Consider the following 22,002-nt stretch of genomic DNA (forward strand, 5'->3'; position numbering starts at 1 on the left):
TTGCCAATTTCTTAAACTCCTATCCCTCTGGTTAAGAAACCATAGTCTTGAATGAAAAAAACACTGAGTTCTTCATTGTTGTATGTCAATAGCAAATACTTGTAACATTCTGTCTACTATAAATTCATCATAATTAACCTCAAGTGGACCCCCATTCTTCCTAGCCATCCTATATTTTTCTGTTCAATTCACTCTACAATGCCTGTTTTAAACTTTTGCCTACTCTCCTGAATCCTCTAGTCTCCGTCCTCCCTTCTTTCTTTCAATCGCATGGAGAAAATAATTATCAGTTGGGGACCATCATTTTTCTACTACCATGAATGCAAATGTACTTCCATGACCCATCTTCCTTTATGAATAAAGTTACAATATAAGATATACCACTACACATATCTGAAGTTAATCTTTCTTTTTTCTTTTTCTTTTTTTTTTTTTTTGGAGACGGAGTCTCGCTCTGCCCCCAGGCTGGAGTGCAGTGGCGCGATCTCGGCTCACTGCAAGCTCCTCCTCCCGGGTTCCCGCCATTCTCCTGCCTCAGCCTCCCGAGTAGCTGGGACTACAGGCGCCCGCCGCTACGCCCGGCTAATTTTTTTGTATTTTTAGTAGAGATGGGGTTTCACTGTGTTAGCCAGGATGGTCTCGATCTCCTGACCTCGTGATCCGCCCGTCTCGGCCTCCCAAAGTGCTGGGATTACAGGCGTGAGCCACCGCGCCCGGCATTAATCTTTCAACTGTCTTTTAGAGCCCATTCTCTTCTGCCTTCCTAGAATCTCTACTATGGTTTATCCCTTTACCATAGCATTGTCATTCTCTTCCTTTTAACGCATTTGTTTCTCACTGATTTTTAAACATGCTTGAGTCATTTTCATTAGAGACTAAATAAACATCCTCATTACGTAGTTCACTAGGACCACCCCCTCTTTAGTTATGTGGAGAATTAAGCTTTTAGAAAGAGACATCCAAACTCAGTATCTCTATTTCTGCATGCCACACAAATCCAGTTTGATTATCATCCTCATCAAGTCTACTAAAAGATGTCACTAAGGACATCAATGATTTCCAAAAAAGCCCCTGAAATCCAACGGAAATTCGACATTTTTGACCACTTTCTCTTTCTTCAAACATTCTTCCCTTGGTTTTCCAAGACAGTTTTCTTCCTTCCTTTCTACTCACTCTATTTTGATCTTCTTTGAAAATTCATCCACTTCTATCCACTCATAAAATGTTAAGAGTTGAAGGGGCAGTCCCAAGCCAGTGTTTCTTTTCACAATACATTGTTTAGCTTTAGGAGATCTTATGTGTGCATATTTAATTTGCCACATAAACAAAGAGGAGTCAAAAATTTTACCTTCAGCTGAGATCACTCCTTTTAGCTTCAAGCCCAAATGTGCAACTTTCTGCTTGACATTTCTTTCTGAGTGCGCTCAAAATCACCTCAAATTCACACTTAAACTCATGTTCCTCACCTCCAATAAGACCTTTCCCTTCTTTTGTGGGGGAGGGGAGTTTCATATTTCAGGGAATGGAACAATTCTTTTAGTTATAAACCTAAGGGTCATTAGCGGTAGCTCTCTTAATCCTTCACAATGAATCTCCGAGTCCTATTAATCTTAAATCCTAATTATCTTTCAAATTGTACCACTTTTTCCCCTATCTTGACCTTTTTGCAATCGTGGCTGAGATACTGTTAACTGGTTTCTCCACACCTATTCTTGCCTCTCTCCAACCAGTTATCTACAATGCCGTCAGAATAAAATTTTTTAAAGTATATATATCCAATGTCACACCTTTACGTAACTCTTTTTAACAGTCTCCAACTGTTCTCAGAAGAACCACGTTGGCCTTTCAGTCCCCTGTCCTCACCATGCTCACTTCTACTACAAAGCCTTTACACCTACCATTTCCACTGGTCAGAATGTTCTTTCTTCCCATGTCAGCTTGTTAACATCTATTCATCCTGATTTTGGACCAACTGTCATTTCTGTGAAGAGTCTTTTCTGGCCTCCCTTAGAGGGTCACAAGTACCTTTACTTGGTAACTTAATACTTTACTTTTAATCTGATTATTTTTAATGTGTCTTTCCCCAGTAGGTTATAAATTCTGTGAAGGTCAAGTATCTGGTTTTACCCAACACTGCATCTTAACACCTAACATAGTGCATGGCACACAATATATGTGCAATAAATATTGGTTAAATAAATGAACAGAAATGTAACAATACACACTGTCTATTCACTGTTTCAAATGCATAATATATTTTAAAAATGCACAGTAATCAGGCTTCTTTTCCCCTAGATAAGTTAACCTCTTAGGAATTTGTTTCAAAGTTAGACCCATTTAGAAAAAAAATCATACTCTGCATAAATGAAAAGGCACACAGACAAAGTTTAAGGAAAAAAAAAAAAGAACTGCCACGTTGCATAAACAGAATTATATGGTGTCATGATACATTTCTTAAAGTTATTCATAAAATAAACTAATAGCAAGTGATGAACTATACATTAAAATATATTAACAAATGTTTCTAATTGCTTAACTTTGCAGGTACATGAGATGATAATATACCATTTGCTAACTACTGTTAACCAAACTTAACTAATAAACTGCAGTGGGCAGAGTTGGTCCTTGGTTACAGTCCAATCATAAGAAAGCTTGTCTCCAATTTTAAAATTCCAATTTAAGAAATACTATGTTTGTATTAATGGATAAGGGAACTCTAAAACCAAAAAGAATACCTCATATATTTAAGACTTAGGTTTCCCCAAACACTTAGATTTTTGCAAAACTGATGACAAATATAGCCTTTAAGTTAGGATTTAAAAGGCTGCCAATTCATTTGTCACCCAGGAGTTATAAAGTTTGTTGACAGACAACCCAGAAGGCAACGAACAGACCTAGTACACCAATACTGCCAGAAGTCTAAGTGCACTGCCTAATGGCAGTACACTTTGGCAAACCTCTAACCAAAAGCAAGAATTGTCATTGTTAGAATTGTAAAAACAGTATGATTATTGTTTAGGAGGGAAAGAACAGAGCAACAGTGTGAGCACAGAGAAAATAGAGGCTTAGAAATGTAAATAAAATATGCTGACACAGAAGAAAGCAAATGAAAGAGAAGTAGAAGGAAGGGTTCTGAAGACAGAAATTGAAGGGAAAATCTGAGGCCATCACCAACAAGACTGATGAAGCCAAGCCGAGGGGCTTCCAAACAGCAAGAGAATGCATTTAAGACAATCTATAAGATCTAAAGAAAAAGAGTTAAGACTTACATACACAGTGAATATGTATGTACTGACAGTGAAGTACCACCTATAAATTAGGCATACAGAGGCCTTTAAAGGTAACCTGGCAAAATCTAAACATAGGGCATCTCTTGCATAGACAATATAAAAATACTATAAATACAATGGAAGTCTAATATAGCTATTTGGGAAAAGACCATGTGAGATGACTCAGAACAGTCAACATAAACACAGGAAAGGAAACCACAGAGAGGCAAAAGTTAGCAGTGTCCAACTCAAGGAAATTCCAAAGAAAGGGTTCCCCAGCTCAGAGACTTGAGAAATCTAATCTGTTCTGGAATAACTCAATTATGGGAACAGATGCATCATAGCTCAACATGAATCATGCAACTAAAACCCCTTTCTGCATTTCTACATACCAAGCCGCTGATGGTCAGTATATACAGGAAAAGAATGTGTTTTACAATGTGAGCATTACTATGTATACTAGATTTTTTTAAATAAACTAGCTTTCTCATTCACACAATCTCTTATACACTTATGTTTAATATGAATTTGCTTTTTAGAGAATGAGCTCTATTTCTGTGGTGACAATGACAGCAAGTTTCTGATATACAAAGCAGACAGCCGACTTTGGTCCAAAGACAAAATTAAATGCTACTTGAATTGACTTTTGGCTGGCTATGTGTTAGCTGGCCAACTAGTTAGCCTCTGATAATTCACCAACTTTACCATGTTTTTGAGTTAGCCTGTAATAAAAATCTATAGTTATTAGAAAATAGTTACTCCAAGAGCTAGTATTGTTCCAGGGGAACTTGTGGTGTCCAGAAAAATCTAAGTATATCTGTGTTTCTAAGAATACATTAAAACTTCTGTTATTCATTAATTACCTATCAGGTTAGTAAATACAAAAAAACTATGACAACATATTCTGTGTATGAGGTTGTGAGGAAACAGACAAATGCACTGCTGGTAGAAATGCAAACTGGTTTACTCCTTTGGAGGAAACCTTGCTGTACTTTAAAACAAAAGTCCTACTTCTAGGAATCTATTCCGAAGATACCTCAACAACAGGAAAAGGCTACACACAAGATTATTCATTGCAGCACTTTAACAAAATGTAGCATGAGAGAGAAGATAATGTATTAAATAAAGCATATAGCAATGTAGTATTTTAAATCAATGCAAAAGATCTCTAGGTATTACATGGATAAAACTTGAAAAGTAACATTTGGTGAATAAAATACAGGAGTCCCCCCTTACCAACAATTTTGTTGTCAGCAGTTTCAATTACCTGCGGTTAGCCAAAATTCCAATATAAATAACTCATACATTTTAAACTGTGTACCAGTCTGAGCAGCATGATGATACCTCTCACTGTGCTACTCCATCCCACACGGGATGTAAATCACACATCCAGTGTATTCCTGCTGTATCTGTTACCTGCCCATTAGAGTACAGAAAATAATAATAATAATAATGAAGACAGTTTGGTACTATCTGAGGTTTTAAGCATACACTGGGAGTCTTGGAACATAACCCCCATGGATAAGGGGAGACTACTATAATTTCTAATTTGTAGAACAATATGCAGTTTAAAAGTACACAACACAATACTATACACTGGGTATAGATACTTATGTTACTAAAATTGTAAAAAATATAGAAGAGAAAAACACACACCAAGAAGAATAATTACCGCTGAGGTAGAAAAGAAGATTGGTGGAATTAAACATTAAGATATAGCAAAACATTGACATTTCCTAAACAGAGGAAGCAGATGATAAGACTCGTTACATTATTTCCCATACGTTTGAAGTAATTCATAGTTAACAAAACTATTGGGTTTCTTGTCTTTTTTCGAGACAAGGTCTGGCTCTATTGCCCAGGCTGGAGAACAGTTGTGTGATCTCGGCTCATCGCAACCTCCGCCCCATCCCGGGCTCAAGCCATCTTCCTACATCAGCCTCCCAAGTAGCTGGGACTACAGGTATGTACTACGATGTCTGGCTGATTTTTCTGTATTTTTTGTAGAGACAAGGTTTCACCATGTCGCCCAGGCTGGTCTCAAACTTGTGAGCTCAAGTGATCCGCCAGCCTCAGCCTCCCAAAGTGCTGGGATTACAGAGTGAGGCACTGCACCTGGCCAAAATTATTGTTTTATAAAAAGGATCCTAATTTTGTCATATGGATGATAACTTATTGCTGATTTTACTTTTTATTTCTGATGAGCAACAATTTTTAAAAATATCTAGAATGCTTAGTGAATATCTACAATTTAACCATTATTGGGCATATGCTGCCACCTAGCAAAACTTCCCAGAATAGTTTAATAACTAAACACAAATTGGTTCTTTTCTTACAGATAGGCCCTAATTTAATATTTAGAAAAAAATTGTTAAAAAGTACACTGCACCTAATCATGACATAGGAGTTTTGTAACTTCATAAGCACATACAAACGTGGTTCTTGACATTCTTATGCTTTACAATATGTGGAAGCAACTCGTTTTGTTCTTTGGCACTTTAGTTTCTACCTTTACTGTCTTACAAGAAATGAAAAGCAATTTTCTAATGGGCTTATTGGTAATTTGCTATCAGTGAATAAAATAGGCCAGGTGAGGTGGCTCACGCCTGTAATCTCAGCACTTTGCGAGGCCGAAGTCAGAAGATTGAGGCTATCCTGGCTAACATGACCCTGTCTCTACTAAAAATACGAAAAAAAAAAAAAAAAAAAAAATTAGCCAGGAGTGACGGCAGGCACCTGTAGTCCCATCTATTCAGGAGGCTGAGGCAGGAGAATGGCGTGAACCTGGGAGGCGCAACTTGCAGTGAGCCGAGATCGCGCCACTGCACTCCAGCCAGGGGGACAGAGGGAGACTCCAACTCAAAAAAAAAATAAATAAATAAAATAATAAAATAAAATAAAATAAAATAAAATAAAATAATGTCAGTTGTATACATAGGATTTGGCCTTCCTATGAAATTAAAGCACTCCATCAGATTGCTACACCTCCTAATTCTGATTTTTACATATCATTGCTGCCTAAATTTTAGAAAACAGATGACTTGAGAAAATCTAGCTCTAGTTTTGCAAATTATTTACTCACTAAATGCTATGGCACTGTAGTTTTCAATTGGGCATTTCTCCTCTAGTTCTAATGGAAAGGGAGAAAAAAAGTCAGCATTTAGGAGATTTTCCCTCTCATTTGAACATTAGTTGACAGTTACACTATCCATGCTTTCATCTGCCCAATATATATTTACTTCTTATATTTACCTGTAGACAAGGTACTGTGCTGGAGATGAGGGAAGCTGCTATAAAAAGCAATTAAAAATTCTCTCTTCTAAGTACCGAGAATATGCAACAAATAATCACCAAGATAGAGTAAAAAGTGATGGTTTATTTTTTAGAAGAGTAAAGATAAATTTTTACTTTACTTCGCAAGAATAACAACAAACTTTAATTTTAATCTCTTTACAACATTGTATTGGAAGTTCTGGCCAGGGCAATCAGGCAAGAGAAAGAAATAAAGGGTATTCAAATAGGAAGAAAGGAAGTCAAATTGTCTCTGTTTGCAGATGACATGATTCTATATTTAGAAAACTCCATCATCTCTGCCTAAAATCTCCTTACGCTTATAAGCAACTTCAGCAAAGTCTCAGGATACGAAATCAATGTGCAAAAATCACAAGCATTCCTATACACCAATAACAAACGGGGAGCCAAATCGTGAGTGAACTCCCATTCACAATTGCTATAAAGAGAAAAAATACCTAGAAATACAACTTAAAGGGATGTGAAGGACCTCTTCAAGAACTACAAACCACTGCTCAGGGAAATAAGAGAGGACACACACAAATGGAAAAACATTCCATGTTCATAGGAAGAATCAATATTGTGAAAAAGGCCATACTGCCCAAAGTAATTTACAGATTCAATGCTATTCCCATCAAGCTACCATTGACTTTCTTCACAGAATTGGAAAAAACTAATTTAAATTTCATATGTAATAAAAAAAGAGCCTGCATAGCCAAGGCAATCCTAAGCAAAAGGGACAAAGCTGGAGGCATCGTGCTACCTGACATCAAACTATAATACAAGGCTACAGTAACCAAAACAGCATGGTACTGGTACCAAAACAGATACACAGACAAATGGAACAGAACAGAGGCCTCAGAAACAACACCACACATCTACAAACACCTGATCTTTGACAAACCTGACAAAAACAAGCAATGGGGAAAGGATTCCCTATTTAATAAACGGTGTTGGGAAAACTGGCTAGCCGTATGCAGAAAACTGAAACTGGACCCCTTCCTTACACCTTCTACAAAAATTAACTCAAAATGGATTAAAGACTTAAACGTCAGACCTAAAACCATAAAAACCCTAGAAGAAAACCTAGGCAATACTATTCAGGACACAGGCATGGACAAAGACTTCATGACTAAAACACCAAAAGCAATGGCAACAAAAGCCAAAAATGACAAATGGGATCTAAGTAAACTAAAGAGTTTCTGCACAGCAAAAGAAATTACCATCAGAGTGAACAGGCAACCTACAGAATGGGAGAAAATTCTTGCCATCTACCCATCTGACAAAGGGCTAATATCCAGAATCTACAAAGAACTTAAACAAATTTACAAGAAAAAAACAAACAACCCCATCAAAAAGTGGACGAAGGATATGAACAGACATTTCTCAAAATAAGTCATTTACGCAGCCAACGAATATATGAAAAAATGCTCATCATCACTGGTCATTAGAGAAATACAAATCCAAACCACAATGAGATACCATCTCATGCCAGTTAGAACGGCAATCATTGAAAAGTCAGGAAACAACAGATGCTGGAGAGGATGTGAAGAAATAGGAACACTTTTACACTGTTGGTGGAAGTGTAAATTAATTTAACCATAGTGGAAGGCAGTGTAGTGATTCCTCAAGAATCTAGCAATAGAAACACCATTTGACCCAGCAATCCCATTACTGGCTATATACCCAAAGGATTATAAATCATTCTGCTCTAAAGGCACGTGTGCACATATGTTTTTTGTGGCACTGTTTACAATAGCAAAGACTTTGAACCAACCCAAATGGCTATCAATGATAGACTGGATAATGAAAATGTGGCACATATACACCATGGAATACAATGCAGCCATAAAAAAGTATGAGTTCATGTCCTTTGTAGGGACACGGATGAAGCTGGAAACCATCATTCTCTGCAAAGCAACACAAGAAAAGAAAACCAAACACGGCATGTTCTCACTCATAAGTTGGAGTTGAACAATGAGAACACATGGACACAGGGAAGGGAACATCACACAACAGGGCCTGTGGCACTGGGCGGTGGGGGCGGGGGGGTGCGGGAAGGATAGCATTAGGATAAATACCTAATGTAGATGACAGGTTGATGGGTGCAGTAAATCACCATGGCACATGTATACCTATGTAACAAACCTGCACGTTCTGCACATGTACCCCAGAACCTAAAGTATATATATATATAAAAGATTAACGTTTGAGAAGAGTCAGTGTAAGTACTTGGGAAGCTAGTACAGTAGCTGTACTAGGAATCTAGTGGTGATGGAAAAGAAGTGAAAAGATTGAAAGCAAATTCAAATTATTTTTCAGAAACATTTCCTCCTCAAGAAGTTGTTAATTCACTTCTTCTGCCTATTTTCTGAGATGGTTTCTTTTAATTTCTATGAGGTATTTCCTATTAAAGGCATTCGTCCTTTGTCATATTTGCTGTATATATTTTTTTCTAGTTGGTTGTCGTTTTTCTTTTCTTGGGTATGTTATTCAATTTTTTTATGTAGATAAATCTATAACTGTATTTCCTTTTGTGGTTTTTGTCCCCCACTAATTTTAAATTATAATATCCTCCATCATCTCCACTTTTTTCTGACCTTTTTATCCCCTTCACATTAGAACACACTAGACTTCAGTGGTGGACGTGTGTAGTTCCTGCTTTCATAAATTCATTTAATTACCTAGTAAACATATGTGTTACACGTGACACATAAACACAGTAAGACAGAAACAGTTACGTAAGTGTTCCCAGAGAAGAAAGCAATCTGGCTGCACAAAGAATAGGCACCTAACCCAGACCGAGGCGAGTTAATGAAGGTTTCCTAAAGGTCAAATTTTAACTGTTTTGAAGAAGAACAGAAGTTAGCTAAGTGGAAAAACAGTCTTAAATGACTTATCCCCTGCCATTTCCATCATCAAAGTCATTACAAAATTTGATATGAAGCTCCCTGGGGTTGAAATTCCAAGGACATTACTCCGATCTTTCATACATCACAGGTAACCTAATGGAAAATAGCCCACCAAATGCTTTCTGGCACAAAGCATAAGCTTAATGTATGTTTATGAGTACACAGTAACTGCTTGCAGCTTCTCTCTTCAGCATATCTTGTACTCCACTGTCAACTGAAATCCAGACTCGTTAATCTGGCAGTAGGGAATATATTTCAGTTTTATTTCCTTCTTCATCTCACAAGTTCCCATCAGTGAAGAGTTACCTATCCCTATATTACCCACGGGTTCTTCTACTACTAACCCTTTCCTGCTTATACCAGTCCCTCTGCCTGGAATGACTTCTTCCCCTTTCCTGAATCACTGACTAAGTGATTCCTGGGGAAGATCCTTAAAGACCAAGTACAAATATTACCCACTTCATTTTCCCGTCTTGTTACTAGAAAATATGAAATATCTCTTACACTACTGTGTGTACACTAAACAGTGACCTGCTCATATACGGAATAAAGATTTCCTTTCTGTATGTCACTGTGAGTTCCTTACTCGATCCTTACGTTTCCAGCTTACTTTAAGATTTTGGATGACATTACTTCGTTGAACAGAAGCAGAAACCAGAGGCGGGTAAGTGGTAAGAATAGTATTTTGTTGACATTAGCACATTATGGAAGAGACGGTGGTGAGAACAAATGTCTGATGAGAATGGACTGAAGAAGCAGAAAAAAGAATTGGGGATAGCAAGTATGAACAGTTCTTTATTGAAGTTCTGCTGTAAATGGAAGCAAAGGAATAAGACACTAACTGGAAGAGGAAACGAAGTACTGAGCATACAGTCTCATTCAAGATCAGCAATTTCTTAGAAGCTACAGCTCTTAATTTCTCGCTTTCATTTTCTACAGGCAATAAGGAGCAGGTAATGTGTACTGAAAGTTAAAGGGTCAGGCACTTGCAAATACTTCACATATCTCAGTTAATCTCACAACCACCCTGGGACGAACTATCTTTGAGTTCCGCTTTACACACGAAAATATTGAATATCCAGGCTAAAGGGTCTTTCCAAAGTCCCACACACATAAATTCGTGGGGCCTGACACATGTCTCTCACTTTAGTCACCTAGAGACCGAAAAGGGAAATTACCGGTTGCCAAACTCCAAGTTGCGGGAAACTCGCCTGGGCCCACCACGAAAGTTCCTCCAGCCGCACCCTCTATGCCCGCCTCCGACCACGCGTCTCAAAAGACCCGGTTTTGAGGACCCTCAAAGTCAGCCCCACAGGTTCCTCGGCGCTCACCTCGTTATTGAGGTTCAGAGTTCCCGGCTGAGCCATGGTAGATGAAGGAATATGATCCGCCGCTGCCTGCACGTGAACTGGGTCTCTCGGACTGCGGCTGCGTCGCCACGCCCCTCAACGGAAGCCTCTTCTGTCCACAATTCATCCGCCGTCTGCTCTAGCTGCCGCCTGGGAAAAGGAAACGTTGACGCTTGGAGGGGAGAACCGGAACTGATATAGAGCAACTTCCGGCGCAGAGGGCGACGCAACGGAATTGCGCGTTCCTATGGAAACCAGACGGGGGCTGGTAGCTGTGGAACGTCCAGGTTTTCAAAATGCGGGGTGCGTGTGTGTTTGTGTGTGTGTGTCCCCTTAGTACACTGTGTGTGTGTGTGTCCCCTTAGTACACTGCGCCCACATTGTACTGGCCTTGGTTTTTCTCTCGTAATGGCGAGAGGGTCGCTGAACGGCTGTGAAAGAGCTCTTGTGAAATGGTCAAGCACTTGAATGAACGATTTTTTGCTTCCATTTTTTTAATCTAGTGTTTGCGAAGGTTTTTTGCTTTTCTAACAAGCACGCCTTTTTAGATCCTCGCAGCTTTTTGTTCCAACCTCACATTATAGCTGAGGTGCGAGTATTTTTTCCTGCACACTATAGAAGGGTTTAAATTTAAGGAATGAACGTTTGAAGCAAAACCAGGATACACATTTGGTACTGCCTGTGGGAATGGCTGTTTAGAAATATTAGCCGGCGGGCATAGGAGACGTAAGGGAATGTGTTTGAATTAGGTAATGTGTAATTGTCAACACTTTCTAGTATTGACCATTAAAATGTGTCAAATGCTGGTCCAAGAGATTTACATAAATTAGCTCAAAATCTCCACAGAAATCCAACAAGATAGAAATTATTATTCTATTATAATTATTATTATTTTGTTAGAGACCTGGTCTGTTATCTAGGCTGGTGTGCAGTGGCACATTTATAGCTCACTGCAGCCTCAAACTCCTGGACCCAAGCCATCCTGTCACCTCAGTCTTCCAAATAGCTAGTACTACAGGAGTGAGCAATCCAACTCTGCTTTGAACTATTATTTTACACATGTGTAAAGTGACTTAAGAGGCACCCAGTGCCTTCCCCAGAGTCACTTGCCTGGGACTGTCCACTGCTATAGGACTTCAAGTCCAGCTACGTAATATGTGGGGTGCAGTGCAAAATGAAAATCCAGGCCCCTTCGTTCAAAATGCAGGAAAAACGTTTCTTCCGGCAGGGGACAGTGGCTCATGCCTGTAATCGCAGCACTTTGGGAGGCCGAGGCCGGCGGATCACCTGAGGTAGGGAATTGGAGACCAGCCTGACTAACATGGAGAAACTGAGAGGTGAAGCTAGCTGGGCTTCTGGGTCAGTTGGGGACTTGGAGAACTTTTCTGTCTAGCTAAAGGATTGTAAATGCACCAATCAGTGCTCTGGGTCTGGCCAAAGGTTTGTGAACACACCAGTCAGCACTGTCTAGCTAAAGGTTTATAAACACACCAGTCAGTGCTCTGTGTCTAGCTAATTGGGTGGGGACTTGGAGAACTTTTGTGTCTGACTAAAGGATTGTAAACACACCAATCAGCACTCTGTGTCTAGCTAAAGGTCTGTAAACAAACCAATCAGCCCTCTGTGTCTAGCTAATTGGGTGGGGACTTGGAGAAATTTTGTGTCTAAAGAATTGTAAATGCACCAGTCAGCACTCTGTGTCTAGCTAAGGGATTGTAAACAGCAATCAGCACTCTGTAAAATGGACCAATCAGCAGAATGTGGGTGGGGCCAAATAAGGGAATAAAAGCAGGCCACCCCAGCCACAGTGGGGTAACCTGTTCTGGTGAGGCTTTGATGTTTTGCTCTTCACAATAAATCTTGCTTCTGGTCACTCTTTGGGTCCACACTGCCTTTATGAGCTGTTAACACTCACGGCGAAGGTCTGCAGCTTCATTCGTGAAAGCCAGCGAGACCACGAACCCACCGGGAGGAATGAACAGCTCTGGATGTGCCACTTTTAAGAGCTGTAACACTCACTGCAAAGGTCTGTGGCTTCACTCCTGAAGTCAGCAAGACCACCAACCCACCAGAAGGAAGAAACTCCGGACACATTTGAACATCTGAAGGAACAAACTCCAGACACACCATCTTTAAGAACTGTAACACTCACTGTGAGGGTCCGCGGCTTCATTCTTGAAGTTGGTGAGACCAAGAACCCACCGGAAGGAACCAATTCCAGAAACAAAACCCCGTCTCTACTAAAAATGCAGAATTAGCTGAGCGTGGTGACGCATGCCTGTGATCCAGCTACTTGGGAGACTGAGGCAGGAGAATCACTTGAACTCAGGAGGCGGAGGTCACAGTGAGCCAAGACCATTCCAGACTGGGCAACAAGAGTGAAACTTCGTCTCAAAACAAAACAAACAAAATAACTAGTTTCTTCTATAGTATCTCTTGACTCTTCTTGGTGTTTTTAAATTTACTATTTAATGCGATGCTCCCTAAGGCACAGAGACATTAGGTTGTCAGAGCAGACCCTCAACGGTGCCTGAGACCCCTGCCCCAAGACTCAGGTAGGAGTTTATGCACTGGAACAAGGTGGCAGCAGTTGCTGAGTGGAGACAGGAGAGCAGGAAACCAGAGAGTCCACCTGGGGAGGCTGTGGGAGACAGTACCACACATGACCTGAGACAACAAGGCCTTGGCACATATTCCATTATCCCGCTGGACTTCACTTACAAAACTCAAATTCCAAAATGAAATTACTAATAGTTTCAAGATGTTCCCAAAGCACAGTTAACCAAGGCCCACTTCTGAGCCTTTGCCCAAGAAACCAGCCTTGTCCAGAACCCATGCTGTTAACTCATAAAACTGAACTCCACTTAGAATAGCTCTGACTTGGTAAACGAAATAGATGTTCCTTTAGTTTGGTACATTATTTGGACACAAATGGATTTAACAGCTGACTTCTTGTTTGACCAGTGTTACATGAAGGTAGTTTTGCCATTACTAAATCTTACACTGAATTGTAATTGTTTCCTTTGTCTATCTTCTGTCATTAAAGCTGAACTCCTGCAGTGTAGGAGCTTTTTCATCTCCAGGTGGGTAGTGTACTTTGCATATAAATACATAGGAAGGAATGTCAAATAATCAAGAAAAATAGAGAGCTTTATGGAAAATCTGTCTTTAAATTTGGGAGAAAGGAGTTATGATGATCCCATAATGCTTCAGAAAATGTATTATTAATACAAAATTTTCCTGTAACTCTAAAAAGCTTTGCAGCCTTTTCTCTTGACCACTTCTTTTGATCCCTAAAATCTCAGTTCTTAAACCACCAGTCTCCTCAGGATCAGCACTTGCTTAGTTGTTTTCCTCCTTAGCCCATGCTGTCTCCATTAGCTATGAGGCTTCCTCTGCTACATCTGCTTTCTCAAGTGCTACTTCTCAAGACCAGGTCAAATTCCATCCATCTCTTTTAAGAATTATTTCCACAGCCCCAAAGATAAGTTTAATTTTGCTCACCAGTGGGTCATATTTATAGTATTTATGATAGTCTATCAGTGGAGCATACTATACTATTTATGACAGTCTATTTTAATTTGAAATTATTTGTGTACTGGTTATTCTTTTATATTAAAAGCTCTCAACAACCTTAGATACTCTTGTTTTTAGAGAGACTAGTATTGTTCCATTTTCACAATATTAATGTGAAATCATTTGTTCCAGGTATATCACCTCCAACTCAATCTTCCTACCTCTTTTTTGAGACTTCCTACAGTCTCAAAAATTATTTTGTTTGATAACAAAGGTAGTTCTACTAACTGGCTTTCATTAAGCAATGCCCAGTTTCTCCAGTAATAATAATGTATTTGTGTTAATTAGGTTGAAAGTTTCTCTAGAAAGCAAACTGTCTCACTGTTTTATTCATGGAGGGCTGACCTGGATCATTTCAATGCTGTCAGATGTATGAAATGACAAAGCTATTATAATTAAAAGTAACTAGTTTGCGACCTTTTTTTCTTTTTATTACAGTGTTCCAATTAGTGGAACTAAGGATCCACAAACACAGTCCATAGAGACTCAAATTTTTCAATGTCAAGTTCCTCAAGAGTTTCTTAGATCCCACTGTGTTAGTTGGTTTGGGGTGCCATAATAAAATACCACAATCTGGATAGCTTACACAACGCAGATTTATTTAGGATGCTTGAAGTCCAAGATCAAGGTACCATCAGGATTAGTTTCTGGTACAAGCTCTCTTCTTTGCTTGCAAATAGCCACCTTTTTGTGGCCACAACCCCATGTGACCTTTCTGCTGTGCACATGTGGATAGAGAGAGCTCTCTGGTGTTTTCCTCTTCTTATCGTGGCACCGATCCTATTGGAGTCCTAGCATTATGACCTTATTTAAACTTATTACATCCCTAAAGATTTGATCTCTGAATAGCATCATACTCAGGGTTAGGTCTTCAACATATGAATTTGAAGGGTGGGGGAAACAATTCAGTTCTCAACACCCACTTTCCTTGACAATTCTTCCATGACTACATCAAAGTAATCTCTTTCTTATCTAACAAGCTGGATTACTACCATTGTTCTCATTTTGCACTTTTTTAATGTTTTAGTCATACTATTATAGATTACAACTAAACATGGATGTTTAGTAAACAGAATAAAATTAAAAAGCTTACACATATATGAACACATGATTTTTGAGAGTTTCAAAGGCAATTCTGTGAGGAAAAGTTAGTTTCCTCAACAATTATTGTGCCTGAATAATTGGATATCTATATGGAACACACACACGTGCACACACATCACTTTCACCCACATGTAACACCACCTAGAAAAACAACTGAAAATGGTTGAGTTTATATCTAAATGTAAAACCTATAGAACTTCAAGAAATCATGGGACAAAAACTTTGTACTGTAAGCAACTACATGCTAACAAATTGGAAAACTTAGAAGAAAGGATATATTCCTAGACACATACAATGTACCAAGATTGAACCATGAAGAAATCCAAAACCTGAATAAACCAATAACAAGTGATAAGATAGAAGCCTTAGTAAAAAGTTTTCCAGCAAAGAAAAGCCTGGGGCTTGATGGCTTCACTGCTGAATTTTACTGTGCACTTAAGAACTAAGAACAGCCCTACTCAAACTATCCTGAAAAACAAAGAAGATAATACTTCCAAAATCATTCTGTGAAGCCAGTATTACCCTAATACCAAAGCTAAAGACACATCTAGAAAAGAAAACTACAGAATATCTCTATGAACATTGATGCAAAAATTCTCAACAAAATACTAGCAAACGGAATTCAACAACACATTAAAAAATCATTCATCATGACAAAGCGAGATTTATGCCAGGGGTGCAAGGATGGTTCATCATATGCAAATCAATTGATATGACACATCATATCAACAGAATAAATGACAAAAATATAATTTTAACCGATGCTGAGAAAACATTTGGTAAGTTTAGCATTCCTTCACAATAAAAACTTAACAGAGTATACAAAGAACATATCTGAACATAATAAAAGCCACGTGACAGAAACAGCCAATATCATAATGATTAGTGAAAACCTGAAAGATTTTCTGCTAAGATCTAGAACAAGACAAGGATGCTCACTTTAACCACTGTTATTAAACATAGTACTGAAAGTCTTAGCTAGAGCAATCAGACAAGAGAAAGAAATAAAGAGCATCTAAATTGGAAAGAAAGTAAAATTATCCTAGTTTTGCAGATTATATGATCTTATATTTGGAAAAACAACATCTCCACCAAAAAGCGATTAGAACTGATAAATTGACTAAAGTTGCAGGATACAAAATCAGCATACAAAAATCAGTAACATTTCTGTGTTCAGTGAACCATGTGAAAAATCAAGAAAGTAATCCCACGTGTAATATTTACAAATAAAATTAAATACCTAGGTATAAACTTAAAGAAGTGAAAGATCTCTACAAAGAAAACTATAATGCAAGAAAAACTATGATGCAAGAAATTGAAGAGGACACACACACAAATGGAAAGATATTCCATGTTTATGAATTGGAAGTATCAATGTTTTTTAAATGTCCGTACTACCCAAAGCAACCTACAGATCCAATGCAATCCTACCAAAATATCAATGACATTTTTCACAGATATAGACAAAACATCCTAAAATTTATACGGAACCACAAAAGACCCAGAATAGCCATAGCTAGCCTAAGCAGAAAGACTAAAACCGGAGGAATCATATTATCTGGCTTCAAATTATTCTACAGAGCGATAGAAACCGAAATAACATGGTACTGGCACAGAAACAGACACACAGACCAATGGAACAGAGTAGAGAACCCAGAAATAAATCCACACATTTACAGTGAACTCAATTTTTACAAAGGTGCCAAGCACATGCATTGGGAAAAGGACATTTTCTTGAATAAGTGCTGCTAGGAAACTGGATATTCATATGCAGAAGAATGAAACTAGACCCCCATCTCTTACCATATATAAAAATCAAATAAAAATGGATTAAATACTTAAATATAAGACCTGAATCTATGAAGCTATTAAAAGAAAACTTTGGGGAAGCTCTCCAGGACGTTGGTCTGGACAAAGATTTATTGAGTAATAGTCTACAAGCACAGTCAACCAAAGCAAAAGTGGACAAATGGGATCACATCAAGTTAAAACGCTTCCACACAACAAAGGAAACAATCAACACAGTGAAGAGAAAACTCACAGAATGGGAGAAAATATTTGGGAACTATTCATCTGACAAAGGGTTAATAACCAGACTATATAAGGAGTCCCGAGAACTTAGTAGAAAAAAATCTAATAATCTCATTTAAAAATGAGCAAAATATCTAATAGCTATTTCTCAAAGACATAAAAATGGCAAACAGGTATAAGAAGATGCTCAATATCTTGATCATCAGAGAAAAGCAAATGAAAACTACAATGAGATGTCTTCTCATTCCAGTTACAATGACTTTTATCCAGAAGACAGACAATAACAAATGCTAGTGAGAATGTGAAGAAAAGGAAACCCCTGTTACACTATTGGTGGGAATGTAAATTAGTACATCCACTATGGAGAACAGTGTGGAGATTCCTCAAAAAACTAACAATAGAACTACCATATGTTACAGCAATCCCACTGCTAGGTATATACCCAAAATAAAGGAAATCAGACTATCAGAGAGATGCCTGCACTTCCATATTTATTGCAGCACTATTCACAATAGCCAAGATTTGGAATCAACCTAATGTTCATCAACAGATAAATGGATAAAGAAAATGTGATGCATACATGCAATGAAATACATTCAGTCATAAAAATGAGATCCTGTTATTTGCAGTAACATGGAAGGAACTGTAGGACATGATGTTAAGTGAAATAAGCCAGGCATAGAAAAAACAAACTTCACATGTCCTCACTTATTTGTGGGAGCTAAAAATTAAAACATTTGAACTCATGAAGATAGAGAATAGAATGATGGTTACCAAAGGCTGAGAAGTGTAGTGGATGGGGGATGTGGGGTGGTTAATGGATACAAAAATATAGGTATATAGAATGAATATGATCTAGTATATGACTACAGTCAAGAATAATTTATTGTGCATTTAAAAATAACTAAAAGAGTATAATTGGAACATTCATAAAACAGAGAAATAATAAATGCTGGAGGTGATGAATACCCCATTTACCCTGATGTGATTATTACACATTGTATACCTGCATCAAGATATCTCATGTACCCCATAAATATATACACCTACTATGTATCCATAAAAATTAACAATACAAAAAATTAAGAAAAAAATATTTTCAATTGAAAAAATATTGTGACCTTGGGTTGGGCAAAAATTTCCAGGATATTAGACAAAAAGCAGAATCCATATAAAAATACATTTAAAAATTGGACTGAATCAACAATAGAACTTCTACTCTTCAAAAGACACTGGGAAGATAGTCAAAAGAGAAGCCACACATGGAGAGAAAAGTTTTGAAAATTAAGTATTTTATAAAGGACTTTAACCTTGACTATGTAAAGAACTCTCCAAACACAAAAGTTAAGAAAACAGGCAGAATATTTGAACAGATATTTCACTCTTAAAAGATATGTGAATAGCAAGTAAGCACATGAAAATATGTTCAGCATCATTAGACATCAGGGAAATGCGAATTAAAACCACAATGTGATTTCATTACCTACCTACTAGAATGGCTAAAATAAAAAGTCTGATTATACCAAGTAGGATGCGGAGTACCTGGAACTCTCAAACATCATTAGTGGGAATGTAACGTAGTACAATTTATAGACAGAGTTTTTAAAGAAGTTTCTAGTATATGATCTAGGCCTTCTCATCTAGATTAATAGAGAAATGGCACTATGTGTCTATACAGAGTCTTGTGCTTGAATATTCAGAGAAGTTATACTTTTAATAGCCAAATGATAAAAACAATACAAAACTTTATTCAACAGGCAAATGAATAAACTCTGGTACACACACACACACACACACACACACTAACATCATTCAGTAAAAGAAAGCAATGACACACACTACAACATGGATGAATTTCAAAATAATTACGCTGGGTGGCAGAATCAAGACAAAAAGAGTACATACTATATTATTTCTTTTATATAAAATTCTAGGAAATGCAAACTAATGTATAGTTACAAAAATAGATCAATGGTTGCCTACAGAATTGAGAGAGGAGGGATAGAAGGATGCCAGAAAAAAAATTAAAATGGTCATGAGGAAGTTTTGGAGGGTAATTGATATGTTCATTATCTTGATTTTGGTGATGGTATCACAGTAGATACATATGTCAAAAGTTATCAAAGTGTATACTTTATATATATATATATATGCAGTTGTGTGTCAATTAAAGTTCAATAAAACTGTTAAATAACTATGTTTACCCTTGGACTAGCAATTATACTTCTAGAAAAATATGGTAACATTACACTGGTACAAATTACTGATGCATGTAAAAAGCTATTCAGTATATAAGTGTTTGTAATAATAGAAGATTGGAGGGAACTTGTCCAACATGTAACTGATTAATAATCCATTAAAAAGAATAATCAGCTCTTTATTGGAATGAAAGGCTTTTCATGATATATTGTGCAATGAATAAATCAAGTATCACTACACAATAGTATGCTATTGTTTGTGTGTTTTAGAAGGAAAGATATGTGTACACATACAGATACAAACCACAATTACTTGTTTGTATAGTATCTTTGTTCTTTACAGGGGAAGTGAGGAGCTGGATAAACATAGGTAAAATCTTTCTACCATGTTTCCTTTTGTACCTTATAAATTTTGTACCATGTGTTATTAACTCTTAAACCAAATAAAATTTAAAATGTAGTCTCATAGTTGTTGTTGCAATTGTGAAAGGAATATGTTCTCTCATTTCCATATACTTTAGCTGGTTACCAATATAGATACAAACTATAAATCATGAATTTTTTTGTGTATGTTTTCCAGTCACTTTTTCAAGTATTTTTTTGGAAGTGAGAAGGATTTTTAAGTTTGCAGTCATATTATTAGAAAGATAATTACCTCTTTCAGTATTTATAGCAATTATTTTGTTTTGAATGATTATATTTATTAGAATTTCCAAACAAATGTAATAACAGTGTAAGCAATAACAGTGATAGTGAGTATCCTATACTTTTTCCTGACTTTAATAGGAAGAGCTTTAAAATTTCACAACTTAGAATGATATTTGATGTTTTTCATGGTGAATAATTTAATCAAATCCAGTTTTTTTTTTCTATTTTACTAGATGCCTCAATTGCTTTGATATGTTGTTTTTCTTTTTAAGGCATTTTTCCCATATGTGTTCTAATTGTATCGCAGCTGTTAGAAAGTTATGGGCCATTATTAAGAAAGTAGATGTAACTCTATATTTTTCTCTTTTACTTAAATTAATAGAAAAAAGAGAAGTTATTATTTAGAATCTTATGTTTTTTATAGCATGTTGTTTACAATCTTTGGTATTTGAACTATTGTTAGTAATTCACCTCACAGCAGATTGCAACACAACTGAGTGTTTCATCCACAATCCACTACCACTGCTCTCAAATTTTATTTTGACTTTGCACTTTCAATCCTCTATCCCCTGGGTGGCAGTGTTGTTCTCCAAATTGCACATTGTAATCCAAATTGCAGATGTTGAGGAAAGCAATCTAAATATGATATGCATAGCATTTTCTGAATTAGAAAGAAAATAGATGGATATACCAGGTCTTATGTTTATTTAATGCTTAGGATTAACACCTTAAGATTTCAAATTTTGATTTTAAGTCACTAAACAATAAAGTGTCTAAGTGAAACACTAATGGATTCATTTAAGATTCTGTTTTTAAAAAATATAGAACAAACTAAAGAGTGTAACCAGCTACTGTATAAGAGGCAGATAATTGACAAGTCACTAAGTTAATAGCTTTACTAAATCAATCTTCTAACATATTTCTGGCATAAATTGCATTTTAATTTTTATGGAGCATTTTGATTAGATTTGTTACTTTATGTCTCTAGGAAATCTAAGAAAGTTTTATTCTAGAAATTTTATATCTTAAAAATTTTCAGTAGGTCGTTAATGTCATGAAGCCAAGTTTTATAAAATTCAAAGTGATAGAGCTAATACTTACTTAGCAATTTAACATTTGGGCTAAGAGCTTTGGCTCTGGAATCAGACTATCTGATATTAAATTCTAATTCTACCTCTTAATAACCATATGATCTTGGGGAAACTATGTAAGCTCTCTGTGCCAAGGCTTTATTTGTGAAAATAGGAGTGAAAATCTATCTCACAGGATTGTTGTGATATTTAAATGAAAGCACAATATAGAGTTCTTGATGAATATTTACCTCTAAATAACTTACTGTTATTTTTATTATTTCATTTGATCTTAACAGTAACTGTGAGACAGGCATGGTACATATGAGAGATTCATATTTTATGAATAAAAATATACCTGAGGTCATAGAGGTAATAAGGAGACAGTTCAAGTCTTTTGACATAAAATCACTGGTAGCGGTTTTATAACAGCTCTGTGATATGAATGTATACATTACATTAATAGTTGGTAGCCACCATGTCATTAATTCCCATTCATCTAATTACTTATTAATATCAATAATTATGAGGTAATACAATTTATAAACTATACT

At 36.9% G+C, this 22,002-nt stretch overlaps 1 protein-coding gene across 4 annotated transcripts in view; it reads right to left on the reverse strand.

The window, feature by feature from the left end:
- Positions 1-11,002, reverse strand: part of SRFBP1 (serum response factor binding protein 1) — a 62,424-nt gene extending 51,422 nt beyond the window's left edge. For 3 of the 4 annotated variants that reach the window (XM_033181452.1, XM_033181453.1, XM_033181450.1), the window contains exon 1: positions 10,804-11,002. In XM_033181452.1, the coding sequence (XP_033037343.1) occupies positions 10,804-10,839 (36 nt within the window). In that variant the 5' untranslated portion in view covers positions 10,840-11,002. The other variant, XM_033181451.1, reaches the window with a different exon arrangement.
- Positions 11,003-22,002: the final 11,000 nt, after the last annotated feature.

Source organism: Trachypithecus francoisi, unplaced genomic scaffold, assembly GCF_009764315.1.
Source record: "Trachypithecus francoisi isolate TF-2019V2 unplaced genomic scaffold, Tfra_2.0 Lachesis_group2, whole genome shotgun sequence".
Taxonomy (NCBI): domain Eukaryota; kingdom Metazoa; phylum Chordata; class Mammalia; order Primates; family Cercopithecidae; genus Trachypithecus; species Trachypithecus francoisi.